Here is a 25,320-nt window from a genome sequence, read left to right on the forward strand (position 1 = left end):
CAAAAAATGAGAGAATCAAGTATTTTCGAATTGCACCTCATTCCCGATCGAGCACATGTATGTTACATACATATGTAATACGGCGATTGTATAGTTAAAATACTTCCTGATAGTGGGCATTCTTGTTAGTTTTGTTATATAATATTATATATATATGTATGTATATAATATTATATTAATATATATAATATTAATTTGTTATATAATAAATATATTTCGTTCTGATTTTCTCGAAATAGTGCGCGAAGCGGATTGATAACTAGTGTCACGTGTTAGATGGCATTCTATTTATATGGATAATTGGAACTGCATTATTAATTAATTCGTAATCATGATACAAAGATTCATTTTCCCCTTTTCTAAACAGCTGAAGAATGCGCAAAGAATAAAATATATATATATATAAATACTTTTTCTCTCTTTTTCCAATGTACGCCAAAGAGGATTATTATATAATATAGTATATTTATTAACGTAAGTAACGTATTATTGATGTAAGAAATTTATCAGACTATTTTTTAACTAACACAATAAGAAGTATATAATTTATAACTGCGTATAATCTATATATTTTAACAAAGCTTATTACGTTGCGACAATTAATAAAGATTTATGGTTATCTATTCACGAACCGTATAATTCATCGTAAATGTATGCTATCAGATACGAGTCTCAAAAGAATTAATTAACTTCAATATACACACAGTAAGAACAATTCTCGCTTCTAATATCATAATTTTCAAAGGTATTATGCAATAATAAGCCTAAGAAAGAGCCCATTTGATAATTTATCAGAACGAAACACGTGCTGTATTGCAGCAATATAACGCCATGTAATTTGATACAATAATTTATTGCTGATAATTTACCTCCAATCTACGCTATTTACATGCAATGAAATAATTTCCATATTTACATGCTACCTATGTACAGAATCACGATTCGAAAAAGTCGATGTGTTGCTAAATTTTTAACTTAAATAATGCTAAATATGTGTGAGGTATACATGCAAGAAATAAACACAAGATTTTCAATAATAAAAAGTCATAATTCCTCTTCTCAATTTTCGATAAACGTTACCTAATACATTTGTCCTTCTTTGTACCATATCATATATTTAACATACGCACGGAGTAGGGCGTACGTGTTCCTTTTTTTTTTTACGCTCAGTACACGGAGAGAATAGTGTGGCAGTAAGCGGCAATCTATATCGGATTACGAGAGCGTGGACCGGCGTGTCGTGAGCAGACGGATCTTCGACAAATAATTCGCTTGATTGCATATTATTAGCGATTTTGTGTACGCGCGTTAACACAACGTTCGTGTTATTATCTATACTAACATATTTAGAAGCCATTACACGATATTATGTTCGCGCTAAACGTTCTACCTACTGACAATGCTACACGTTCACCTGATTCTAGAACCTCACACTAAAGTTCAGTATTGTGGATCTCTACCTTTAAAAAATGTATTCAAGAAAACCTAATCCTATAAAGAATAGATGTTGTAGCGTCTCTATCATAAAATTCATAAACATTTATCTTTTGATTAAAGTTTTGAAAATATTTTTTGCTAAAAAGATGTTTTTAGTCTACTGAAAAAATTTTTCTCTCTTCTTTAGGTATTAGTTTTTTTTTCTTAAAATTAATTTTAGATAAAATTCAAAGAAAAAAGCAAGTAATTAAGCTTGTAGAATCTGTTGGACCAGTGTGATGTTCGAGTGTTAGCTTTTGAGATGTGGTGCTCGATAGTTAACGCAACTACAGTACATCTAAACTATAACTCGTACATATCTCGATTTCTTAACTGAATCAAGTGTATTTAAAAAAAAATTTTACTCCAAAAATGTCAAAAACTTGTTTCTAGTGTATGTAGTGTTTTGTATATAGACATACATTCGTGTATAAAAAAGATGTTTCAGCCATTGGCGTAGTAGTAATTAAAATACCTCTATACATTAGTTTTTTTAACGCTTTCAAGAATATTTATATCTTTAAAAAATAAAAATTTTTTGGAGTAGTATTTTTTTTTAAATGAATTCATTTTATATTCAATAATATATATATATATAAAATTATATATATATGTATATTATTTTATATATGTGTATATAACAAATTAATAATAATTTTAAATATTATATATAATATTGTTATATACATATATATGTATGTAGGTGTGTGAATATTAATATTTAATATTATTACACTTAATAATATATAATAATAAATATATCTCGATATTTCTTTTCAATAATAATATATATTCTGCTCGTTGCGCGCGTCGCCACAATATCTCTCTACGTTGTGAGTGTACACGCACATTGCGCGCACGTTGCACACATACCACTGTACATCTAACGCACATAAGGTGTTCGTTCCGCCTCGTACGTCCCGCACGTACATACATATTGAACATAAACGTGCGAATTGTCACGCGACACGAGTGCATGTGCGCATCGATATATAATTTAATAATATAATGTAACTCTTTGCAGGGGATTTTCGTCGTGATGCGCACGTGCACGCGTGTGTACACGCATCTTTTTGGATGCACATTTGTATTCTATAATCGCGTTTGATTGTAATCACAAAACATAATTTCTTCTCCCCATTTTTTCTAACTCCGCACAATATGATCGTAAAACGGGAACGTAAGTAACGTGCGTTTTCATAATTGTACTACGGTAATATTTTAATTGTGTGTGTGTGTGTGTGTGTGTAATAAAGTGTGTGTATGTGATAAAGTGTGGTAATAGCGATAGCAGCAGCGGTGGCGAATAGCGTAATAGCACTGTTGGTTCTTATAGCAAAATTCTTCTTTTCTTTACCTTTTTTCTTTACCCGAAATCGCGCGTGTGACGATAAACACACATTTAATTATTACGAAATCATATATACATTGTAAATACATGTGTATTCTTGTCATTCAACAAGATTTACAACTCCTCGATCTATATGTATGCAGAATCGCATACGTAGCAATATATTATATACGCACATATATGTGTTTATATTGTGTGTACATTTGTAGGCGTACATTCGCAAACCATACCGATCCAATAATGATCTTTGCCGCCGTAAGAAAATTAGTTACATGTAATTCGCACAAGAAACGCTTACAATCGCTTGGCATACCACGTGGGACACGTCAGTCCTTATTAGTTTTGTATTATTTAATATGCTTGGTAAGTGATCATCTTACAAAGCACAGTCACACAGTTCCATTCACTAAACGATTAAATCTATTCATACCAACTAGCTGTAACAGGCGAGACGTATTTTATACATTGATCAAATAAGAATTCTGTGGTTTGAAAATAATCGATTATTTAATCTACCTAACAATACGTTAATTGTCCCTTAACGAATACATTAATTGCGAAACCTTCCAGCGAGCGAAAAACTTATAACTTCACTTGACTTAATTCTAGAGTTCGTTATTATCATTTTGTAATTCTTTATAAATTATTTACATTTTATCCTGTGTGCAACATAGCAACATATATTTGTTGCATGTAAATTAATAATTTACATTCCTTCGCATATATATATATATAATTATAGGTATGCATATGTACACACAAAACACATACAAACACACGCAACATATGCGTACACACATACACATAAATCCACACATACATATACATACTTCTATTTTGTCGCAAGTACGCAAGAAAATATCTCTTTGAATTGTCAATAATTCAAGTTGCATCTTTGGATGTGGCCAAAAATAGATTTAACTAACACGACAGATCATAGGTGGGATCTTTTCGATGAAGGATGGGTCAATCGTACATTGATTAGACTAAAATATATTTTAGACTAAAATACTCGTGTATGACACAACATCATTTTTATCAACAATACGCCATTGTTTCATATACGAGTTACTTTCGCAAAATAAAAACATGTGTATGCTACAATTAATAAATGTAGAATACATATTTTATTCATGTATATATCATTAAAAGTCTCATTTAAAACGAGCGAGTCCGATTAATGATACGATGACCGATCCTTGTACATATAATTGCGTATATTATATAATTTTCGAATTATTTAATATTACATTCCTATGATGCAGATTAATAATTTATCAAGATATGCATGGTATAAGATCATTTTTTTAGTTTAATATTTTTTTCTTTATATATAATATACATATACTGCTGGATCGATACTGATTAGATTAATAAAACGCTCTATTATTTTTTCACTATTACACGTAGGCAATTAAGTATCTATACCTGATGGGATTTCATGTAATATAACGTTTATCAGTTTTTCAATAGAAAAACAAAAAAAAAACAAGAAAAATATACATACAAATCTAAGTACGTAACTACGATAAAAATTCCATCAGGTATGCCACTAATTTGTGCTTTATCAATTAAATGTGTAACAAAGAAGTACATTTTTGAGACTTTAAAGTAGCAGCCCTATCACAGTGTGGCTCGGAGTGAAGGCGATTTTTATTTAAAAATGATCAGAAGTATTTATAAAACAGACTCTATTTGCTTGATTTCTTTTTCAGGTGGTTCTAAGGGTGACGGCGCAGTTTCTATTATTTCCGGTAAGTCCTCCTCGTTCTCTTCCTCGATATCTTCGTCAATTGGAGTCAATGTATCTAATATCACAGGTTGAGTCTATGATGAAGAAATAAAATAATTCATTAATGCCATTAAATGCTATTAAATGCAAACGCATGCTGGATACATAATAATTAGCTTATTTATATAAAATAATCTTGAATATTGAAAAGAAAGATTAATATAAATTACCTGCGGCGTAGTGCACCGTTTCATAGCAGGGGCCATGAAACTAGTAACAGTGCTTATAAGGAAGAAAAACCCTGCCATGAAAAACGGGATGCTATAGCTTTGCGTTGCGTCGTAAACAGCGCCCGCTAAGGGTGAGCCAACTATAGCAGCAGCCCCTCTGAACAGAATTAAAAGGCCGAAAGCGTTCGTTAATTTATCTAATCCCAAGAGATCCACCAAAATGATCGATGTTAATGAGATATACCCAGCTGAAAAATTATAAACAATTATATATTAAAAAAATGACAAAATATTAAATATGTATATTCAAGACAAAATTCGCGAATATAACATTTTAATAATCACTTAAAATAATAGTTTCCAATCGAAAATTCATAGATATTAGATAATTGTATAATTGAAATACTTACATATTGCTATTCCGAAAAATATGCTCATGATAATATAAGCTGCGTAAGTATGGCAAAATGGCGTTGCAGCTACTGCGATTGTAGATATAATTAAGCAAATATTGTTTAACAGTAAGGAATCAACTTGCGGAAAGTCGGCGACATATCCACAAGCAACACGACCTATAGTATTCGTTATTCCAATAATGGATAATAAGAACGATGCAGAATTGCTTTCAATTCCCTTAAAAAAAAAGAAACAAATAATTTAACGCCTGATTATAACGTGATACAATAATATAGTAAAAATTAATAAATAACGTACATCTAAGACCGCAGCATCCACTAGATATACAAAAGGTACATACAATCCAGCCATACCAAACACGTTACTAATACCAATTAGAAGAAAAACAGGATCTTTCAACAAAGACATATCCATCATTGTCGCTAGAGCTTCCTTAAACGAGTCAGGCAATACCAAGCAAGGGCATAAAGGTTCTAAGAAATTTAAATTTATGTTAAAAATTTTTTGAAATTTTTAATAATATTGATTGAATTTTTTAAGATTGGAAACGATATATATATATATATACATACGTTGTTGCCCTTTTTCCATATCGACTACGTCACCACGTACAGATTTGGGAATAGATATAACACTTTGACGATAATTGGCGAGAGATTTCTGGCTTTGGTATTCTGGTAAATTGACTACGCTACCACTGTAGAAAATATCCTTTCTCGACAAGGGACGGACCATCATTGGTTTTTCCTTTGGAATACTAGTTTTACTGGTAGTAAAAGTAATACTCTCACCATCCTAGTACAAATAATTATTATGCGTTATTATTATTTGATTAATAGAAAATAAAAATATGTGATTAATTTGTCTAGCAATATATATAAATCTAATTAACGTTTCTTTCTCGTAAGATAAAACGTTCAAATTTGTAAATGTATAAACTTACATCAACTTCAGCGTTATTATTTCGCGATCCCAGCATACTACTTGTGGAAAGTCTCAGATGCAAGCTCTTTCTGATATCTCCATTAGAGTTAAGCGTTGTCCTAGAGTTTTTTATTGCACTAAGGCTGGGCTTGTAGCGCTCGCTGGTACTCGTTTTACGAATTCTATCGAAGAATGGCACAGAGCCGTTTTTAGGCAAACCTTGAACGTGGGTCGTGAAAGCCGGCTGCGATGCGTTTCTGGGGATTATCGTCTTATTAAATTCATTCTCGGGCTTCTCCGCGTCCTTGGTTTTCTCCGCGTCTTTAGTTTCCTCGATATTTTTGCTTTTAGGTTTATTCGAAATATTCTTTAAATCCATGCTGCTGTCGCTGGTATGTCCACTGGAAGAGTGTTCTTGTACCTTCACTTCGGATATAGTTGGAAGGGTTGGCACCGTTGGAACTGGTGTTAAAGGAGTTCCTTTAATATTATGGGTATTCAATGAAATACTTCTTATGTATTTCTTATAATTTATATATTATTTTCATGATGACCGGTATATACTCCTCAAGTAATCGAGATGATAACCATCTTGATTATTTGAGGAGATATACCCGTCATTATTGAAAACGGTAATAGAAGTCATATATTTTTATTTTGAGATAATTAGATTTTTGTATATTAAAAAATATTTTTTAATAATATCCTCAAAAAATTATATTTAATTAAAATATTATTCTATTTTTGTATATCTTATATATATTACATTATAAAATTAGAATATCTAATTTTATAATGTAAAACTAATGTAAAATATATGCATATATAATCTAATTGGTTTTATATTTAGTTGTAAAGTATACAAGACATGTAATGTATAAAATAAATATAAAAATCTTAAAGTATTATATATATATATATAATACTATAGTATAATAATAAGTGTATTATATATATATATATATATATATATATAATACACTTAAGATCTATTTATTTTATATATTATATATCTTGTATAATTAATAATAAGTATAAAACTAAATATAAAATACTAGAGTAATATAAAAAATAAACAGAAAAGAGAAAAAAGTATAATTTTAGAAATAATAAGAGCAATTTTTGGCTTATTATCTCTCAGAATAAATTACAATAAACAATGATTAAATTTTATTTCTGTATATTTTAATGACTTGTGCTGTTTTCACAATCAAGAAATATGAAAGAGAACTGATTGCCAAAGAGTTTCTTACCAGGCACTAATTGGTCTAAATTGAAGCTGGAATGAACACCAGGATCAATATTGATGGGCATTTTCATTCTCTTTTCCATAGATCCGTCTGGTAATTGTACCATAAAATAAGAACCACCGATGCTGCCACGTTCCATCTGAAATCTCTTCTCTTCGGCCATTCTTTGTAATAATGGTTTAACGGAGGAAGCTTTCGGATATTCCAAAGGCCTCATCATGGCACCAAATACCTAAAAATCATCTGTTAGAATTATCAGATATACGAGATATATTATCTTTATTAATCTAATGCGTTGTATTGCTCCTGCATAAGCAAAGTAGCGAAGCACAATGTGAGTGAGATATTTCACTGTTTACTTACTGCGCAATTTAAGATGAGGCCAGCCAGGATTAGATTTGCTCCCTTCCAGCTGTACGTCTCAAGCAATATGGTCGCGAGAGGCGCGAATGCGAACGTGCCGAATCCCGATCCGCATACAGCGATACCCGTAGCTAAGGATCTTTTAGTTTCAAAATAATAGCCTACGCAAACTACTGCAGGTAGATATATCAAACCAAATCCAATTCCTAAAAGAGCAATAGAAATATGAACTAAAAAGAAACTGGCGAGGCATAAAAAGATTGCACGAATAATTGGGAAAAAAAGATAGATAATTACGCACCTCCCATAATACCGTAAGTCATCATAAGCATATTTACACTGCTTGAAAATGTTGAAAGTACAAATGCGGCGGCGCCTAAGAAACTTCCTGCCATACACACTGCTCTACAGCCATACTTATTTGTTAAAGCACTGACAACAGGACCTATGATAAAGAAAAATTATTATATATCCATTATAATTTATTTTAGCTATTTAATTTCATTAATTTAGTACAAATTAAATTTAAATAATTTAGTTTTATCCTAAGCATCACCTATAAAAAATTCGTAACTTTTAATCTTCTTTCACTGATTGTGAGATAAAATACAGTTGATAAAAAGATAAGATTTTATTATTCTCGATTGATACTAAATATCTCGTAGTAATTATATCTTTTTAAATCAAAATTTTCGCTAAGAAAAAATTAACTTCTCATAAAAAATAAGAGATGTTAAAATATATTTTTGATAGTGATTGTAATACATTTTATATTTTAAAATTCAGTGCAAACGAAATTTTGGAAACATTCATGTATATCTTACCAGCGCTAAGGTACATTCCAGACAGCAACGAGCCGACCCAAGCTGTCTTGCCCTTTCCTTCCCCAAAGTATTTAACAAACTCCCCTAGAAAGACGCCGAACGTATAGGCAATACCGTCCACTATCATGTTGCACATAAACGATGCAAATACCACCACCCAACCATAACCACCGTCAGGTGGGGGTGGTATATCGTGATATTCGCAGAGTGAACCTCCTTCATCTTCCGGCGAAGCTTCATCGCCTCCTGGTCCATCGGCCCCCGTTAATCTCGATTGTTCTTCTACAGAATATTCGCTCTCCGTCTGAAAAGAAACATAATCAATAATAATAATCTGTTATTTTTTTACAAATATATAAAATAACATGTGAAACATATTTTTTGCATTTTGAAAGTACCATATTTTTCTAAAATTTTCTATAAAACTACTTTTTATTTATTAAAAACAAATAATTCTTAATATCATAAAAAAAACTGCTAGAGGGAAAAGAATAATTTCAGCTATTTATTTTTTATTGTATTATTTGTATCATAATCTTGCACTTAACGTTGTTAAAATAAAAAGAAACTGATATAAATTACTCTTACTATATATCTCACAATTCAAACTTTTTATGCTCCAGTAATTTAATACCGATAATTTTATGACACAATACAGACTGCGTATAATAATTTCGCAAAAAAACCGGAAAATGCATATAACTGAAGACTATCTTATACTTTGCAGCATAAACTCATTGCTTTCGCCTTGAATAAGATTTGCAGTTTACCTTGAATGCTCTAAGAAAAAGTCTCCTTTCATGACGATGTATTACAAACAAGTATTTATTTCTACAATTATCGACTTACGAAATGTTGTCGATAAAATTATTCAGATCACGCATGCATATAAAATGCGATATTTTTTTCAATACATTAAAAGAAATGCACGTAGATTTAAAATCAAGTTTTAAATTTAATAAATTTACTTTTTTTATATATAATGAGAAAGAATCTCTGAGAAATCGCGTACATGCAAAATCATACAGCACGACTCGACAATGATTTCGTTAATCTTGGTCCAGAAATTATCACGGAATGTAACACAAGAATAACACCACGTGCTACTATGGTAGGATGATATCATAACGCAAACGCTAGCATAGATATTAAATAGCTATTGTGACTTAATCGGTCTCTAAGGCTACATGTAGTCAAGGTGATATATAAGAATGTATCTCTAGAATCAAATTAATGAAGAAATGATTGTTTTCAATTTAAACTGCGTTTCTTCTGTAATATAATTGGATTTATCGCTAAACTATTAGTATGTGATTCATATGAAAAAAAAAACAATATTTTAATTAGAATAAATTTAAAAAAATTTTCTACTACACGCATATGCGAAGAAATAAAGTAAAAGATTAATTTAAATGTACGTGTCTGTATTAAAACTAATGTTTATTAAGATAAAAGTTATAATAAAAATAGGATACATCGCGATAGATTTGCTATCAGTGTGTTATATAAACACATCACATAAATTAGTTCTATTAAAGGCGTGTTTCTTTTATTTAGATTTTAGATAAACGAATACTGTTAAGAATGTATATACATAATGGAAAATCTGGAAATATTACTGGCATTTCAAACAATTGGAAATTCACAACTTATATTAACCTTACAATGAAGTACACGATGCCTCAAAAAGTAATTTTAGGAATTTTTTTTTTATTAAGAGTTTTTTGCTTATATTTGTCAAGTATTATATACTCTAAAGTGATTCTTTTTTGAAAACATTTTGTATATGATAATGTTTTTTTAAGTTATTAATTATACCTATTTGTTAATCTCTATCATATTAAATTGATTTATAAAGCATTATATAACAAAAATAAAAATTTTATTTTTATCAGATATAGCTTTTTGTATCTGAGATTCTATTTAATGGATTTTTGTGTGAGAAGGTAATGCATTTGCTATTGAAAAAGCTACATATAAAATATATTAGTTTATTTAATTATCAAATATCATTTAATTTAAGTCTGACTATATTGTCAAATGCTACATTAAATTAGATAATAATTCCAATCATATCGGACTTTAATAAAAAAGCATGTTAATATATATATATATATATATATATATATATATATACACGGAGATATTAATACCATTATAATCAAGAAGGGGAAATATCGAACTGCGCCTACACGATATGATTAATCGACATTTTAACATTTGCATGTCTTCTAACATAATTATAATTACATGAGACTGTTAAATTATAAAAATTAATGAAAGCACTTAACATATTCGAATGTTGTTAATTACTTTAGCAGTCTGAGAAGATAAGCAATTATTTTAATTATTATTTTAATGATATTAGTAAAATAATCTTCTATATAATTTTATTAGTTTTGTTCGTGACAAGATTAAGTATAATAACAACGATAAAATATTATAAAACTATGTAATTTTCCAGTATCTAGCCATTAGTAAATGATTTATTTGATAGGAAAAATTGCGGGAAATTGTACTTTTTTCTTTTTAAAATTTTTGTAGAAATGTACAATTACTGCCTCTTATTCTATATCTCGCTCCTGTGTATTTCACTACGAGCAATATATAATTGATATAGTCTTATTATTATAGATTTGGATCAACGACCTCGTATATTGCGGCCGCGAAGACGAATTTAAATGCAGCGCGTGTGCTCGCGTTTGCGTCCGCGCGGATGACTTGGCCGAACGGAAGGTCACAGCTGATCAGCTGATCGTGCTGTCATTCCAATCGCGCCACCCGACGACGAGATGCGTAAAACTTACCGCGAGAATCGCTCATGTTCACATCTGACCTTGCTGTTTTTTAGCACGGTATTACTGTTGTACACATGGTTTTACTGTGTTACGCGCCATTATAATGCGTACGTAAAGTTCGTTACGGATCGTGCGTAGGAATACAACAATGTATCCTCTCGTCACGGACAGCTGCCTGTCAACCGTCAAGGCTGTCACATGTCACCTTTCTTCATAAAGAATTGTGCGACTGCGCCAATGATTATAGATGATGCATAAAAAATGATTATCATCCAACGGTTGCGAGACTACATAAAAATACACGCAAATTAAACGGCTCATTTAGATAGATCGCATAGGAATCGGTAACGAAAATATGAAATAGAAACGCAGGAACATATCGATAATAATGTAAATTTTTTACTCTAACATTAAATTTTATGTATTTTTATGACAAAAAAAGATTCAGGCATATCAAAGATGTTCTTTATGTATCTATAATGAAGCAACATGAGACTGCAGAATGTAGCATTTAAAAAAAAGGATTTATTATTTTTTGCATGTCTTTCAGATCTCTCTTCTAAGCTTTTGTTTTGCTCAGGTAGTCACTGATCGAATCGCCAATATCTGACAATAATCACGTAGAAAACGAGAACGTTGTGTTCCAGTACTCGCAAGACGGAGAACAAAAAGGTAGAGAGGAATCAAGAATGTGGTGGGACAGATTTTTGAATATAACCGACAACACCAACACACAATTATATACGATATACAAACCGTACCGAGCTGATCTTGCGGACGCGACGCGAGCCGTACTGCGACTTGTTGAGTGACACGCGCGACATTCTACGAACCGCCTTAAACCGTCAGTTACTCTTCTCTCTATCTTTCTCTCCGGTACCCTTTTTCCCTCCCTGCAGCCTCCTCCTCTCTTTTCGCTCGAAACAACGTTCTATTTTCGAGCACGCTCGACGCGACACGAGCGATCTAATGCCGCTCTCTTCGCTCGCGAGAGCGGCTTTATCCCCGGCAGATTCTCCGCTCCTTTTATTGTCTATGTTCCTTCCGCACTTTTTCTCACTCTATTACCACTCACACTCTCTCTCTCTCCTTCCGGCCCGCCAAACCTCCCGTCTACAATCTCACTCGTCGTAATCCGCTGCCATGTCGATCACGACTGTTCTACTGGCGCGCTCACGTCGTCGGCATTCGCTCGCTTAGCGCACTGCCATTGCGCACAGCGCACGCCGCGTCGGTATCCGATAACTTGCTTCGTCGAAGTGGAACTGGTGGGAGAATGATCCCTCGAACTCTTCTGCTCCAAGGAGAGCACCTTGAGGACAAGATACCGACTCTGAGAATGTCCTCGATGCGCGAATATAGAGTTTTTTTCTCGCGAAACGGCTGTTGATTTTTCACGCACACATTTTGAACTTCTTTCTCTTTGAAAGTTATTTTTCAGTTAATGTCGCGTCTAATTTCGTCAAAAAGATTGAATAAGTCTTCTCCTAATTTTCTCAATATGTCAATTTTCTTGATATGCTCCAATTTTTCCTGTGACTTTTTAATACAAATATTTTTTTGCCAAAAATTATTTTTATTTTTGTGTTTTACTATTTTATTTGTATTCCTCGTAATCAGTTAAATAAATTTTTCGTCGATAAGTATTTCAATACGTCAATATTACAATTTCCACCATTTGTGTATCGTGTTTTTCAATATTTTCTTTCCAAATATTGCTTTTTATAAAATTAATTTTCTTTTCACGAAATTTTTGTGTTTAAATTTTTTTCCCTGGAGAGATTCTTAGAACTTTTAATTTTCGTTGCACTTTGACGATAATTGGTTATAACTTTCACAAAATTTATCTTATTATCTTTCTTATTGCCTTTCTTGAAGTTAAAAGTTTAAAATAAAGATAGTTTTTTTTTTTTTTTTTCTTTTAACGAAAAGACACCAAGCAGCGTCGTATCCGCGACGACTGCGCAGTGATGTTTCCTCTCAAAGTATACACGTGCCAAATGACTCACGTGTGCCGCGAACAAAAGGTGCATGTGCATATAACGCACTCGCTTATGAGAGCTTTGTCTAGTACCTTTTCTTTTGTTGCGTTTTGTCACGTCGATATAATACGCTACTTCTGTTCGGATACTTTGTCAACCTTTGTCAGGAATCATTCAAGCGAACACTTTACTACTTTAGAAACGAAAATGTCTTATTTTGATATTTTCTCGTAGATAATGCAATTATCACTTTTACTGCATCCTTTCAATGCTAAGCTTCCGACATTTAACAAATATCTTCATTTCAAAAAAAAGAAAAAACTAAGATAATTTTTAAAAAACATAAAAAAACACGAACATTTAATCAAAAGAATTAAAAACAGTTTAGCGTTTCTTTCTAGCTTTCTTTGAAGTAAGTTTTGATGTATTTTTGCATCAAAAATATTACAAGTCACAATCAGCGTGAAAAATGACAACAGTATAATTTTTCACGCTGTATCTCTCAAAGAGAATAATTCGCGTCCACGTGCTCACTAATGTCGGAAAAAAAAATACGATGCACTCGTGCACGGGACTATATACATATATATCTAATCACTCAGTTTTCCTGGTACTTTTATTTTCCTCAGTTTTGTCTTCAAGATAGAATCGACGTTTCCTGTATTTTCGCGCGATCTTGATACATCTCCTTTAAGTTTTCTGCGCAAGACGGTCGAGAGCCCTTCACTGAAACGTCTCGATACACTCACGTGCAACGGTTGCGGATAATTGCAGGCAATTTACTAGTGTTCTTTCGAATTACGTAGCTCGAACTTTCTCGATACTGACAATTTGCGCATTATCAAGAACGACACGGCATGTTAATATATATCCAGAATAACACTATTGAGAATATCCACGACGTAGCAGATTCTATTTATATTCGAGAACGCGGCGATTGTCGAAGCTCGTCGAACTTCCGCGAACAAAGCGCTCGTCCTTTGCGTTTTGTTCTTTAAATCGAGACTGCTTTCGTGTCACAATGTGTCAAGAAGTGAAAACGATCATTGGTCGATCATGATATTGTCCGATTACGAGCACTAAAAGTAAAATCAAAATCAGTAATCTCGATTTCTCAAAACAAGCAGAAGTGAACAAATGTCACTTGATTGTTGTTTAAAGCATAATCCCAAGGAAAATCATATATTCGATTCAATGTGATACTTTCGAAGCGAATCGGAGCGAGCCTCGTGATGACAAACATTTTGCCACAACGTTTGCGTTGTATGTCGATTTAAAATGTGATTTTTCCAAAGTTAATTATAAAGAAATTATACGTTCACGTTGATGACATTTGTTGCGCACAAGACGGAACGCATGGTTCAGGTCGGAGCAAAGCGCGGCACTGCGCGAAGCTCATCTATCATCTACCTACATGTCATGAAAGGCATGTTGCACTCTCGCTTACGCGCGTGCGTTCCCCACTCGGACTCGAATTGCGTGGCGCGTCACGGCGAAGCGCGTTCGCTTTATGGTGTCAAGGGACGCGCGTCATCCGCTAATTTCTTAACAGAGGCGTTTCGCATTATTTCAAAACCCTAATTTTCATGCACATTTATTTTATAAATTTCACTTTTATAATCTTGGAATCTATTATACATATATATATATATATATATATATATATATATATATATATACATTGCTCTGAATAATAATAATATTTGTTTCTTGGTATTGTATTTGTGTATACGTGTGTGCGTTCAAATATAATTAGTTAAATGTATTTTATCATTATATGTTTAGAATTCGAATTTTTAAAACCATTATTGTATGCTTAGATTCGGATCTTTAAAAACATTATTCTTTTAGATTTTCTCCTTTGCATCATAACTATAAAAAGAATGTCACTTCACTCATTGTCAGTAATAATCTCGAGAATAGTTTTGTTTGGCCTGGAGAGAAAATAAATGAGAAATAACAGCTTGATTAAATGAGTAATTTTATAGGCTTATCTTTGAAGGAGCAAATATTTGACGCATTTGTTTTCCCTTCAATTAATGGATGATTCATTATAATTCACTGCGGTACTGTCGTATATAATAACAAGACATTAAATATTGAGACCTTTCAATTGAAAAGAGCTTTAAACGGATTTCGTCAAATTTTTGAATGGATAATTAAAATTAGATAGAGCCAAAAATTTATGTTATCAAGTAATTTTGTAAAATTTTATCGTAGTTAAGATAAAAATGAATATGATTGGATCTTATCATTCTTCGTTGAAAGTAGATGTAAGAATCAAATAAAAAAAAAAAAAAAAGAATTATAAAGCGCTTAGTAAGGGCTGAGTTATGCTGAATGCAGTCGTTTAAATAATTTAAGATAGATAAGATAGATACATTTTTTAAGATAAAGATATAGCTAATACATCTCATTATTATCAGACAAAAATTATATCTTACATTTAAAGTAATTCTTATGCACATATCTTTTTTTATATACATACTGAATCTTTTATCAAAAATATATAACCAAATTATATATTACAGATAATATAAAATCTCTTTTATACTTCAAGAAGTAAAAAATGTAAAAACAAAGAAATTTATAGAGACAGCTTCTTCTCGGACAGTTGGAATAAAATCTTAATGGACCGTTTGTCTACATGTGAGGTCTTCAATCGAATCAAAGATGGAACTTACGATGAAATACTCTAGATGCTGATCCGCTGAATCGGCCATAGTCTGTATCGCGTCACGATAAGCTCGTATTCCTTGAATTGTCAGCCGTGAAGATCACGGTAAGAGAACGTATATTAACGACGCCAGTTTCATCAGCGAAATGTAAGATGAGCGGGACAATTGCGGAACACACAATGTTCATAAATTTAGTCTAACGCGGCCGCGAGCTCCGATCACGCGAAACACTGTGCAGCAGCACAGCGCGATGCTTGTACGGCTGATGACGCTTATGAATTAATTAGATAATAACCAGCGACAATTAGAGGCAAAGGCACCGACACATGAAAATACCATCTGCTTCTCATCTCTGTGTAAAAGTTTTCTAGCAAATTCCCGCGGTAGCATGAGAACGCGCAAATACAGTAGATATATCCATCCAATGAATTCTTCTATAGGTTTTTACATAATAATATTTAATTGAAATTTCGTAGGAAAATTGCTAATATATTATTAGTCTATATTCTCAATTTGCAAATATAAATATCATGATTGAAGTAGGTAAAAAAAAGTTTTATTATGCTTGAAATTTTAAGTTATATATTATAATGTAATATAAAATATCTCTGAAAACAAGCACTCTCAATTTTTTTATAAATCTAAGTTTATAACTTACATAATTATTAAGTTTACATTACGTTATTGGAGTTTTAATTTTCTTCTTAATTCCTTAGACTTTACAAATTTCTCTTGAAAATTCCCAAGATTCTCAATCAAAAACACATTAATAAAACAAAATAAAATTTTTAAATTTATAATTTGTTTTGAATATATTTTGATTAAGTTGTTGAATATTTATTAAAAGAATGATTATTCTCTTCGTTCAAAGAAAAGACGTTTAGGACAGATCATAATAATCAATTAACGTGTGTTAAAACGAATTTAAAATATTTTACATCACCAAGCAGATTGACAATTCTAACTAAACAGTTTGTGAAGTCACTCATTTATGCTTATTGGTCTGACAATTTGTTCAAAAGGTCACATAAGCTGATAAAAATTAAAGTAGCCATTCCCAACGATAAAAGAAGGATCGATCACTATTTATCTAGTATGAGATATCAATTTTTTTGTTATTTAAATGAAGTTATCTAGATAACCAATTATTTAAATGAAACAATTTCTTATTTTATTTTTTTCTAGATAATAATGAGATGTATTAGCAAGGAAAAAGTGTTAGCTATCTTAAATTATTTAAAATAATGGCTGCATTCAGCATAACTCAGTCTTTACTAAGTGCTTTATAATTCTTTAATATGTTTGATTCTTACATTTAGTTTAAACGAAGAATGATAAGATCCAATCATATTTATTTTTATCTTAGCTATGATAAAATTTTATATCTTATCTTTATCTAGATGATTTCAATGTTATCTACATGGAACACGTGGATATCACCTATTCTTTTTCCAGCATAAACGCGATTTAATCGTGAACTCGTTATTGCTATTTGCTTTCAATTATGATTATTTGGAGTTGTTATAAAAAACGCGGTCTAAAGAGAAGAGCAACGTTCTCGAATGCATCTGATGAGTCACGTTAGTATTATTTGTGCATGCGTTCTAATTACTGCAACCTTACTGGATTGTACAGCCTGTTGATAACGAAGTCCGAGCATTTCCGTACTGCATTCTCAGACAAACAATCGCTGATTACATTCAACGCGGTCATCGTAGAAAGGGCATGTCGGAAAAGAAATAACATTTTATCAGAAAGTTTTTACAGTTGCAGTTGTGAGATGTGAAAAAATTTCACTAACTTGAAATAATAAAACTTTATGCACAAATTTTAGTGTTATCAATGATATCTTTTTTTATAGAACGTGTAACTTGACTTTTTTTGTTATGATTGCGATAAAATCTTTAATTTAGTTCATGGAAACCTTTTTTTATGTAATAAAACAAATCTTACTTATTAAGAGTTATTTATGAGATGGAGAATATTATCCTCAAAAAATAATCTGAGATAAAAATAAAATCTAATATTTTTCAGTTGAACAGTCACAAATCCGAGTTCCTGTTCGACATCGATAGAGAATGATAAGAAGTTCAATAAACACTTAAAAGATAAAAGACTCGCAGAAAAGTAGATTTTAATCTCTCGAATCTCACGAATGCGTTATAATCTATCGTGTTAGACTTCGATAAAAGCCAGTCTTAGCCAGTTTAGCAAAGCTTCTTCTCGAGTCGCTTTTCTGTGTTTTCAGAATTAAAGACTTTTATTAGAGGATTTTTCTAATAAATATATTTATATTTAATATAATGTTCTTAGCGAACGTGGCAAGACAGAGAAAAAGAAAGAGAGAGGAAAATAAAAGAGAAAAATAGAAAGGGAGAGAGAAAAGAGTTGTATTCGCGGAAACAGTGTAGCGTATCGTCCAGCGGAATTTAATATCGTGTTTGTCAGTACTGCGGCGTTACATTATAAATTTTCCTCGTCAATTAAGCCTACAACCCACTTTCACTCGCGCATTTTGCGATTGTTCAATCATTACGCAGATTTTTATCATTTATCTTTTAAAAATCAATTGAGAAATGATTGTCAAAAAGACATGCGCAAAAAATGTACATTTTAAATAAATCATATTACTATGTTCTTATATTGTATTATTACGTACACACTATATACTTCCCATTGCTCCATTTTTTAGATAAGATATAGAGAATATCTCATACTCTTATTGTTAAACTCTTTAATACTTTTTTATACTCTTAGAATATCATTTATATTACATAAATAAGTATTAATGAGTATTAAATAAGTACAAATTTATATTAAATAATTATCTTTATAATAAATAAGATTTAAATGAATAAAATAACATACATATATTTTGTGTTTAACATTTTTTAAAACAAAAAACAAAGCAAATTTAGGAACTTTGGAAAGAGAAAATAATCTTTTTCACGCTTTTTCAGTTCGTAAACATTAATTTTTTTATACGCAATTGATTTTCCTCACCATTACATTATACTTACTTGTTATACGTGTAATTAATTTTTCCTATCTTTTAGTGACAGTGCGTAAATCGTCTGGAAATGCATATCTGTTTAGCGAATATATGTGTATATTAGACGAGTGAATCACAACGTAAAATGTCGAGTCGCCGTAAAACAATATGATTACACAAATAATCTAACACAGTCTCGAATTAACGACGAGGAAACTTTTAATTTCAAGTTTATTCATTTCATTTACTTTTTCATGATATCTAAATACATATTATATTCAACGGCAAATATTTGAAAATTGTCTAGAAAATTGTCTAGTAAATGATGAATCTCTCGACATTTTTCAAGCAAAGATAATAATCTGAAAGACTAGACGCACGAAATGTATGAGGGAATAAAGTTATTATGCATAAACGGAAAAACTAAATGCGTCAACGGAATAATTATATGTTGTCATAAATGCGATAGGTTATTACAACAAAATTCTATCAAAGAAGAGACAGAAAACTGGATTACGCCCACAGAAATAATCATACACCGTTGCTTCGCTATCGGTTCGATTCAAATTCCTGCTAACGTTGCTGAGACGTGAGATTGCTTGAGAACACGTAGTCTTACGTGAAATATATCGCTCTTCGTAAAATTCGGCATAATCTTTTGTGAAAGAAGAATGATACTACGAAATCAAAGCTTTCATAAAATTTGTAACGTTACGTAGAAAGCAATGATTTTGCTTTCTATGTAACGTTACAAATTTTATAATGTGGAATTATACATTGAGTTACCATCAACGATATTTTTGAATAATTGTTAATAGCATTATATATTAATTGTTAAAACATTGTTAAAACAGTCATAATGTCATTGCCACAGTATTCCCTATTATGTCAATAATATTTACACATTGGTTATCAGGTTTTGGAATTTATATAGGTTGAATTCAAATGTTACTAATACACGAAAATATATTTCTTCTTATTCGGACATGTGATAGAAAAATATGATTATTACAAATATGTAACAATTTCTAATTTGTTAAAAATAATAGAATATCGCAATTATCTAATGGTATTTTGAACATGCCTGTGATTACGTCATAATATTAAAAGAAAAATATATTTGGAATTATTTCATGTTAATTGCAGCATCATTAAATATAAGCGATTATATAATATTATATAACGACGCTTGCAATTAAGTTTATGCAATGTTAATATATTGTTTCGAGACGATTTTTCAAGCGATCATTATGATTACCTTATTTTTAGGCGACATGATGGTGGTAGGTTTCTGTTCTCTTAGTCGGAGGCGAATGCACCCTCGTGGGCGACAACGTGAATGAACGACGATGCGAGACGTGCGTGAATGAGCGAGATGGTACGCGAGATGGTACGCGAGAGCCGCGGCACCTGATCCGCGCGATATACACACGCGTAGAGGAGGCGTCGGGAGCTTAACTCGGCGCGAAACGCGAAACGCGAATACGCGCTACGCGCCACAAAATGCGCTTCGCTCAATCACCGAGCAACTTAATCACACGGACACAGGATGCGTAGTCCATTCGTGATTCCCCACTCTGGGGAACGCCGCACATCTTGCCGCGCTTATCCCCGTCATCATCGTCGTCATCGTCATCGTTGTTGCCATTTCGCTTCGCGTGTATACCCCGTATCTCCCTTTCTTCTTCATTGTCCCATCATCTCCCCGCGCTGCATCCACCAATCTTAATCGTCCGTCTTTCTCGCCCCCGCGCTTCTCTAAACACTCCCGGCGAGATATTACTCATGGGTATGCGTTTGTGCGAAGAAAATCGACGAATAATACAAAGTTCTATATGTATAATGCGCGCGATATTTTTTGATATTTTTTTTTAGGTAACATAAGTTCGCGACGTGTTTCATAGATAATGTCTTTTGTTCTCTGTCTCTTTCTTTTTCTCTTTTTCTTCCCCGCGGGAGGTTACGTCGTAAGATTATCTAATCGTCACGTGTGAACGATCGTGGTAATCGAGTTTATGAGATGTAGAAGCTCTATAATGCAATTTTGAATGCATCTTGAATTATTTAGTACAACATATACATATATCAGTATATTGAAAAATTTTATCTAATATGGATCTTTTGATTCAAGTCAAAATCGATGTAGCATTTGAATATAAAAATGTTTATCGACGAGGAATAAGATATTTAATAAAATAATATGTATTATTATATGTGTGTATATATATATATATATATATATATATATATATATATTTTTTGTTAAGGAAATTGTTTAAAATTTGACTAGGAAATATCTTAATCTCTTAAAGAACAATGCATGATGGGAATACAGTATGCCCATATGTGCATAATAGTGTTCTTCATATATACATTAATATATTTTTGTCGCAATGCTGTCAAAACTTATAAAATTTGGAACCAAATTAAAATGTGGATTAAATTATGCTAAATTATAATAAATACTGATACTGTAATTGCGAGCATGAATAGTAAATTTGATTTAATTATTGTTAAGGATAAGAAAATAATCGTAATCGATTTTTCATTGTGATTCTTATCAGCATATCGCATGTAATTTATTCCATAAAATTACTATATTATTTTGATTATCGGATATTGCGATGGTAATGTATGTATATATTTTTTTCTAACATGATATACAGTAATATACATAAATTATAAAAATATCATGATAACGTTATCTTAATATGACATTACCGCAGTTTCTCATATTTGCAAGAATTAGATGATTTCATCGACGTTGACGAAGCTTTGGAAGAAATGCAAATATTGCTTTTGTATAAGATATACAATGGTGTAAAATTCAAAATCATAGTACAATTGAAAAATGATTGGTTTATCGGATGAAAATAAAAAATATGGAATGAAATTTTTTTCTACAAAGCTTTGTATTCGTGAAAATTGAATTTGAGCAAATTGGGAAATTAATATTTAATATTTTTTAAGCTTAAATAAAAATAGAATAAAATTATATTCTACATCAACTTATTTTTGCCCGATAAATCACCTTTCTCGATTTTGTTGTAATATGATTTTGGATATACCTAATATTTATTTTGCTTTTTCTCTTTTATTTCTATTTTAATTTATATATTAATCATAAATATCATAAAATAATTAATTCAATTTTTAATAAATTATAGAAAAATCGAATTGTATACGTATTATTAAGAATATATTCGGAGATATATTGAGACTTTGAAGATTTAATTTTGCATAAAATAAAATGGTAAATATAGTGAAATATCTAAATTTTTAACTTCTTGTAGATATATAAAATCAGGACAAGTTTAATCCTTTAATTATGAATATATTATAACACAATATGTACAATACAGACTAAGATCATTAAGCTTACTATTTCATTTCTTAGTGATAAAAAAATGCCTAACAAAATTATTTACTTTAAAAGAATGATTTTGTAGTCAATCCGGTTTTGTTCGAAGTAAAGATGTTTTCGTGATCTAAAGATCAAATGAGACAGCAGAAGGCCACTTTCTTTTAAATAAAATTATATGCTGATATCAGAAAGCAAGCAACTTTTATCTTATTCTTGCTTATCTTGTATATATATAGTAGAATCGAGGTGTATATATATATGTAGTAAAAAGCAAGTAAAATTTTAAACAAATAACTGATTAAGACTTTATTATTTTAATTCAACATTGTTGTTTTATTAATATGGAAATAATAAATAAGGATAAGTACGTGCAACATGCAGAAAATCTCTATTTGTTGATAATTAAAAAAAAAACTTTTATATTAAAATAAAATAATATAAATAAAATTCTGATATGTCTTTCTGAGAATCAGAATATCATCGCAGATGATTATGTTTGTTTTAAAACTAAAAGAGTAACAAAACGGCTAAGAACAATTTGTTACTATCAATGAAAGTTAGTATCAATGATACAGTCTAATTTCATATTTCGTTATTATAAATTAAATATAAGTTTTTTTTTTTAATTTCTTATATTGTAATGTGATTTAAATTAATTAATTAATTTATTTTGTTATACCGTAATGTGATTTTAATTTATTCAAGAAAAAAGTTTATAAATTAATTTTAACAGTGTCGCTCATTTCTCAGTGAAAAAGACTGCTTAGTTAATATTTTCTAATATTTGATATAAATTGTATGATGATAAAAACGAGATACTTACACTTACGATATTGTTCGCCAGTATCATCGGCTTCGGGTGGATCTGTAGGCCATCGTCGTCACCGATTTGCTCGCCAATCTGCTCGCGACTGCTGGCGGGGCCCATTTCAGCGCCGCAGCACCTCCCGGACGGTAGACGAGGCCTTTCCTCCTCGACGCTTCGTCGAAATCGAGGTGACGATTAAGCAATCGCTTAACCGATCGACCGATTCGAATAATCGAACGCAGTCTTAACGGCGACTTATGACGTTTCCATCGGCATGAAATTTGTGACAGGGATCCTATGGAAGTCAACTTCCTCGGTCACGTTTATGTCCATTTGTCTCACAAAAGCGATTGACTTCCAACTTTTTCCTCTTGTATCTGTTTTTAATTTTCACGGTGTTATTTCTTATTTTTGTCTGTTACTTGATACGCTTAAATCTTTGTCTCACTTTATGTGATAAAATTAATTTTCTCGGCACTCTCTCGCAATCGCACTTTCAATTCAATGATCAGGAGTGTGAAAATAATCGATCGTGCGGAATCGCAAAATTCTTCTCCGCCCACGCCTTCTTGGAAAAATTACTTCCACGCAAATTATCGTCATCCACTGATGAACTTTAAAGTTAAAACTTAGCGTTAAAATTTAGCCACAGCAGCAGTTAAAGCGATCCTCGTTTCTCTATTTTGTGCTATCTTTGAATGATTCCCGAACGCCGGTGATCTCTTTTCGTTATTTTCCACAGCGGCGTTTGAAGGAGGTATCTGGGGCAACTTCGATTTAATTCGATATCTCGGTATACCTGCCTGCGCTGACTTCAACGATGTAAGTATGAAACATATGATTTTCCTTTTGTAATCTCTTCGATTTCACTGTTTCTTCACAAAACCGGTTCTTCAGTAGTGACGAGAACGATTTTCCAGCGTTATCACTTTTTATCCTCACAGTCCTTTTATAAATATTTTGTAGATTCTTCTCTATATAAATATTCTTGAAAGGTGCTCAAAGAGTTTCTGTAACGTTGCGACAGCAACCGGCGTGAATACTTTACGAGAAACTTTTCTGGTTAGCCTTTAGGTTATTCGTTCGCCCTTCTTTTCACTTATTGTGCGATTACACGTCCCACGACGATCGATCGTGCCTGTTTCCTGACCGCTACCAAGAAACTGACTGATACCGACGACGACGACGACGACGACGGTGTCGTTGCACACACCCACCGGCCGGCTCCAAGTTGCACCGCGAAAAAAAAGGGGAAGAGATTCGAGAGGCCCGATATCGCATGGGGTGGAAAGAACGTCGGGGGAAAATCGGCCCGCCGGTTTCGGAGGTTCGAAAGGACGAAGAGACGATGAAGAAAATCGTCCTCCTCCAGGGAGAAGAATTTCCTCTCGCCAGCAGGCTCTACCCCGCCGCGGGTGGGTAGCGCCGCGGCGCCCCAGAATCAATAAAACGCCCGTCCGGCCGTCGCCTGTCTTAGGTCCTTCCTGTCTGGTCTCTGCCTGCCGAGGTCTATCGTTTGCTCGCCCGACGCCGGACGTCCCGACGCGACGCGTCACGCGCCTGCCCGTCATCCCCGGCGCGCACTCCGTGCGCGCCAATCCCTGGACGCGACGGCACCGCGGTGCCGCGCCGCGCTCCGACGCGATCTTGGTGCACCGAGCGCACACTCCCTCGCGTGCGGGACTCGCGCCGCGGATCGATATTCAACCCCGCGGTCAGGAGCGTCTGCGGACGAAGATTTAAGTGGAAAACGCGTTCGCAAAATCCGATGACTTTTCTAGCAAATTCAGGAGTGGACATAGAGGATGCCTTACGTGAAGAGCGTCTTCTCTCTCTATTTCTGCTAAAAGATAATATTTTTTATAAAATTTTTTAATTTATCAAGAAATATAGATAATGTGATACGAGGGAAATGGTATTGAAAAAAAGGAATGATACAATAAAGAAAATTTTAATTTTTTTTTCTTATAATAGGTATTAATATTGAATAGAATATGTGGACTAAGAAAGGGAAAAAGAGAATTATAAAAAAAGACGTGCTTTATTGAGATATCATATATTTAGTATTAGGTGCTCTCACAATCGCACTTTCGTTGTGATTGGATATTCTCATTACTGCATGCACTCCTGC

General features: G+C 32.2%; 2 protein-coding genes across 7 annotated transcripts in view; one reads left to right on the forward strand and one right to left on the reverse strand.

Moving 5' to 3' along the window:
* Window positions 1–25,320, forward strand: part of LOC140669171 (gamma-aminobutyric acid receptor subunit alpha-6) — a 117,709-nt gene that overhangs the window by 57,550 nt on the left and 34,839 nt on the right. The gene's annotated exons all lie outside the window — the stretch shown is intronic.
* On the reverse strand, window positions 1,028–24,660 carry LOC140669216 (monocarboxylate transporter 9). 6 transcript variants are annotated; one of them, XM_072898840.1, is made up of 11 exons: window positions 23,205–24,660; window positions 8,568–8,871; window positions 8,045–8,188; window positions 7,744–7,949; window positions 7,384–7,612; window positions 6,150–6,592; window positions 5,779–6,001; window positions 5,504–5,679; window positions 5,200–5,422; window positions 4,790–5,037; window positions 1,028–4,654 (listed from the first exon to the last, which is right to left on the reverse strand). In XM_072898840.1, exons 1-11 carry the CDS (start codon window positions 23,307–23,309, stop codon window positions 4,505–4,507), a joined length of 2,451 nt encoding a protein of 816 aa, XP_072754941.1. In that variant the 5' UTR covers window positions 23,310–24,660; the 3' UTR covers window positions 1,028–4,504. The 6 variants fall into 6 exon arrangements, with proteins under 6 accessions (XP_072754941.1, XP_072754940.1, XP_072754945.1 ...); XM_072898839.1 differs by having other exon boundaries at window positions 6,150–6,610; XM_072898844.1 differs by lacking the exon at window positions 23,205–24,660 and adding an exon at window positions 20,276–20,540 and having other exon boundaries at window positions 6,150–6,610.

The sequence above is a fragment of the Anoplolepis gracilipes genome, chromosome 9, assembly GCF_047496725.1.
Source record: "Anoplolepis gracilipes chromosome 9, ASM4749672v1, whole genome shotgun sequence".
NCBI lineage: Eukaryota > Metazoa > Arthropoda > Insecta > Hymenoptera > Formicidae > Anoplolepis > Anoplolepis gracilipes.

Excerpts from the sequence above, each read along its gene's own strand:
- LOC140669216 (XM_072898839.1), bottom strand. The coding sequence starts at position 23,309 with ATGGGCCCCGCCAGCAGTCGCGAGCAGATTGGCGAGCAAATCGGTGAC. Across the intron at positions 8,189-8,567 it reads TGGAATGTACCTTAGCGCTG|GTCCTGTTGTCAGTGCTTTA; the intron begins GTAAGATATACA and ends TCTTTATCATAG. Across the intron at positions 5,680-5,778 it reads TATGGAAAAAGGGCAACAAC|AACCTTTATGCCCTTGCTTG; the intron begins GTATGTATATAT and ends TAAATTTCTTAG.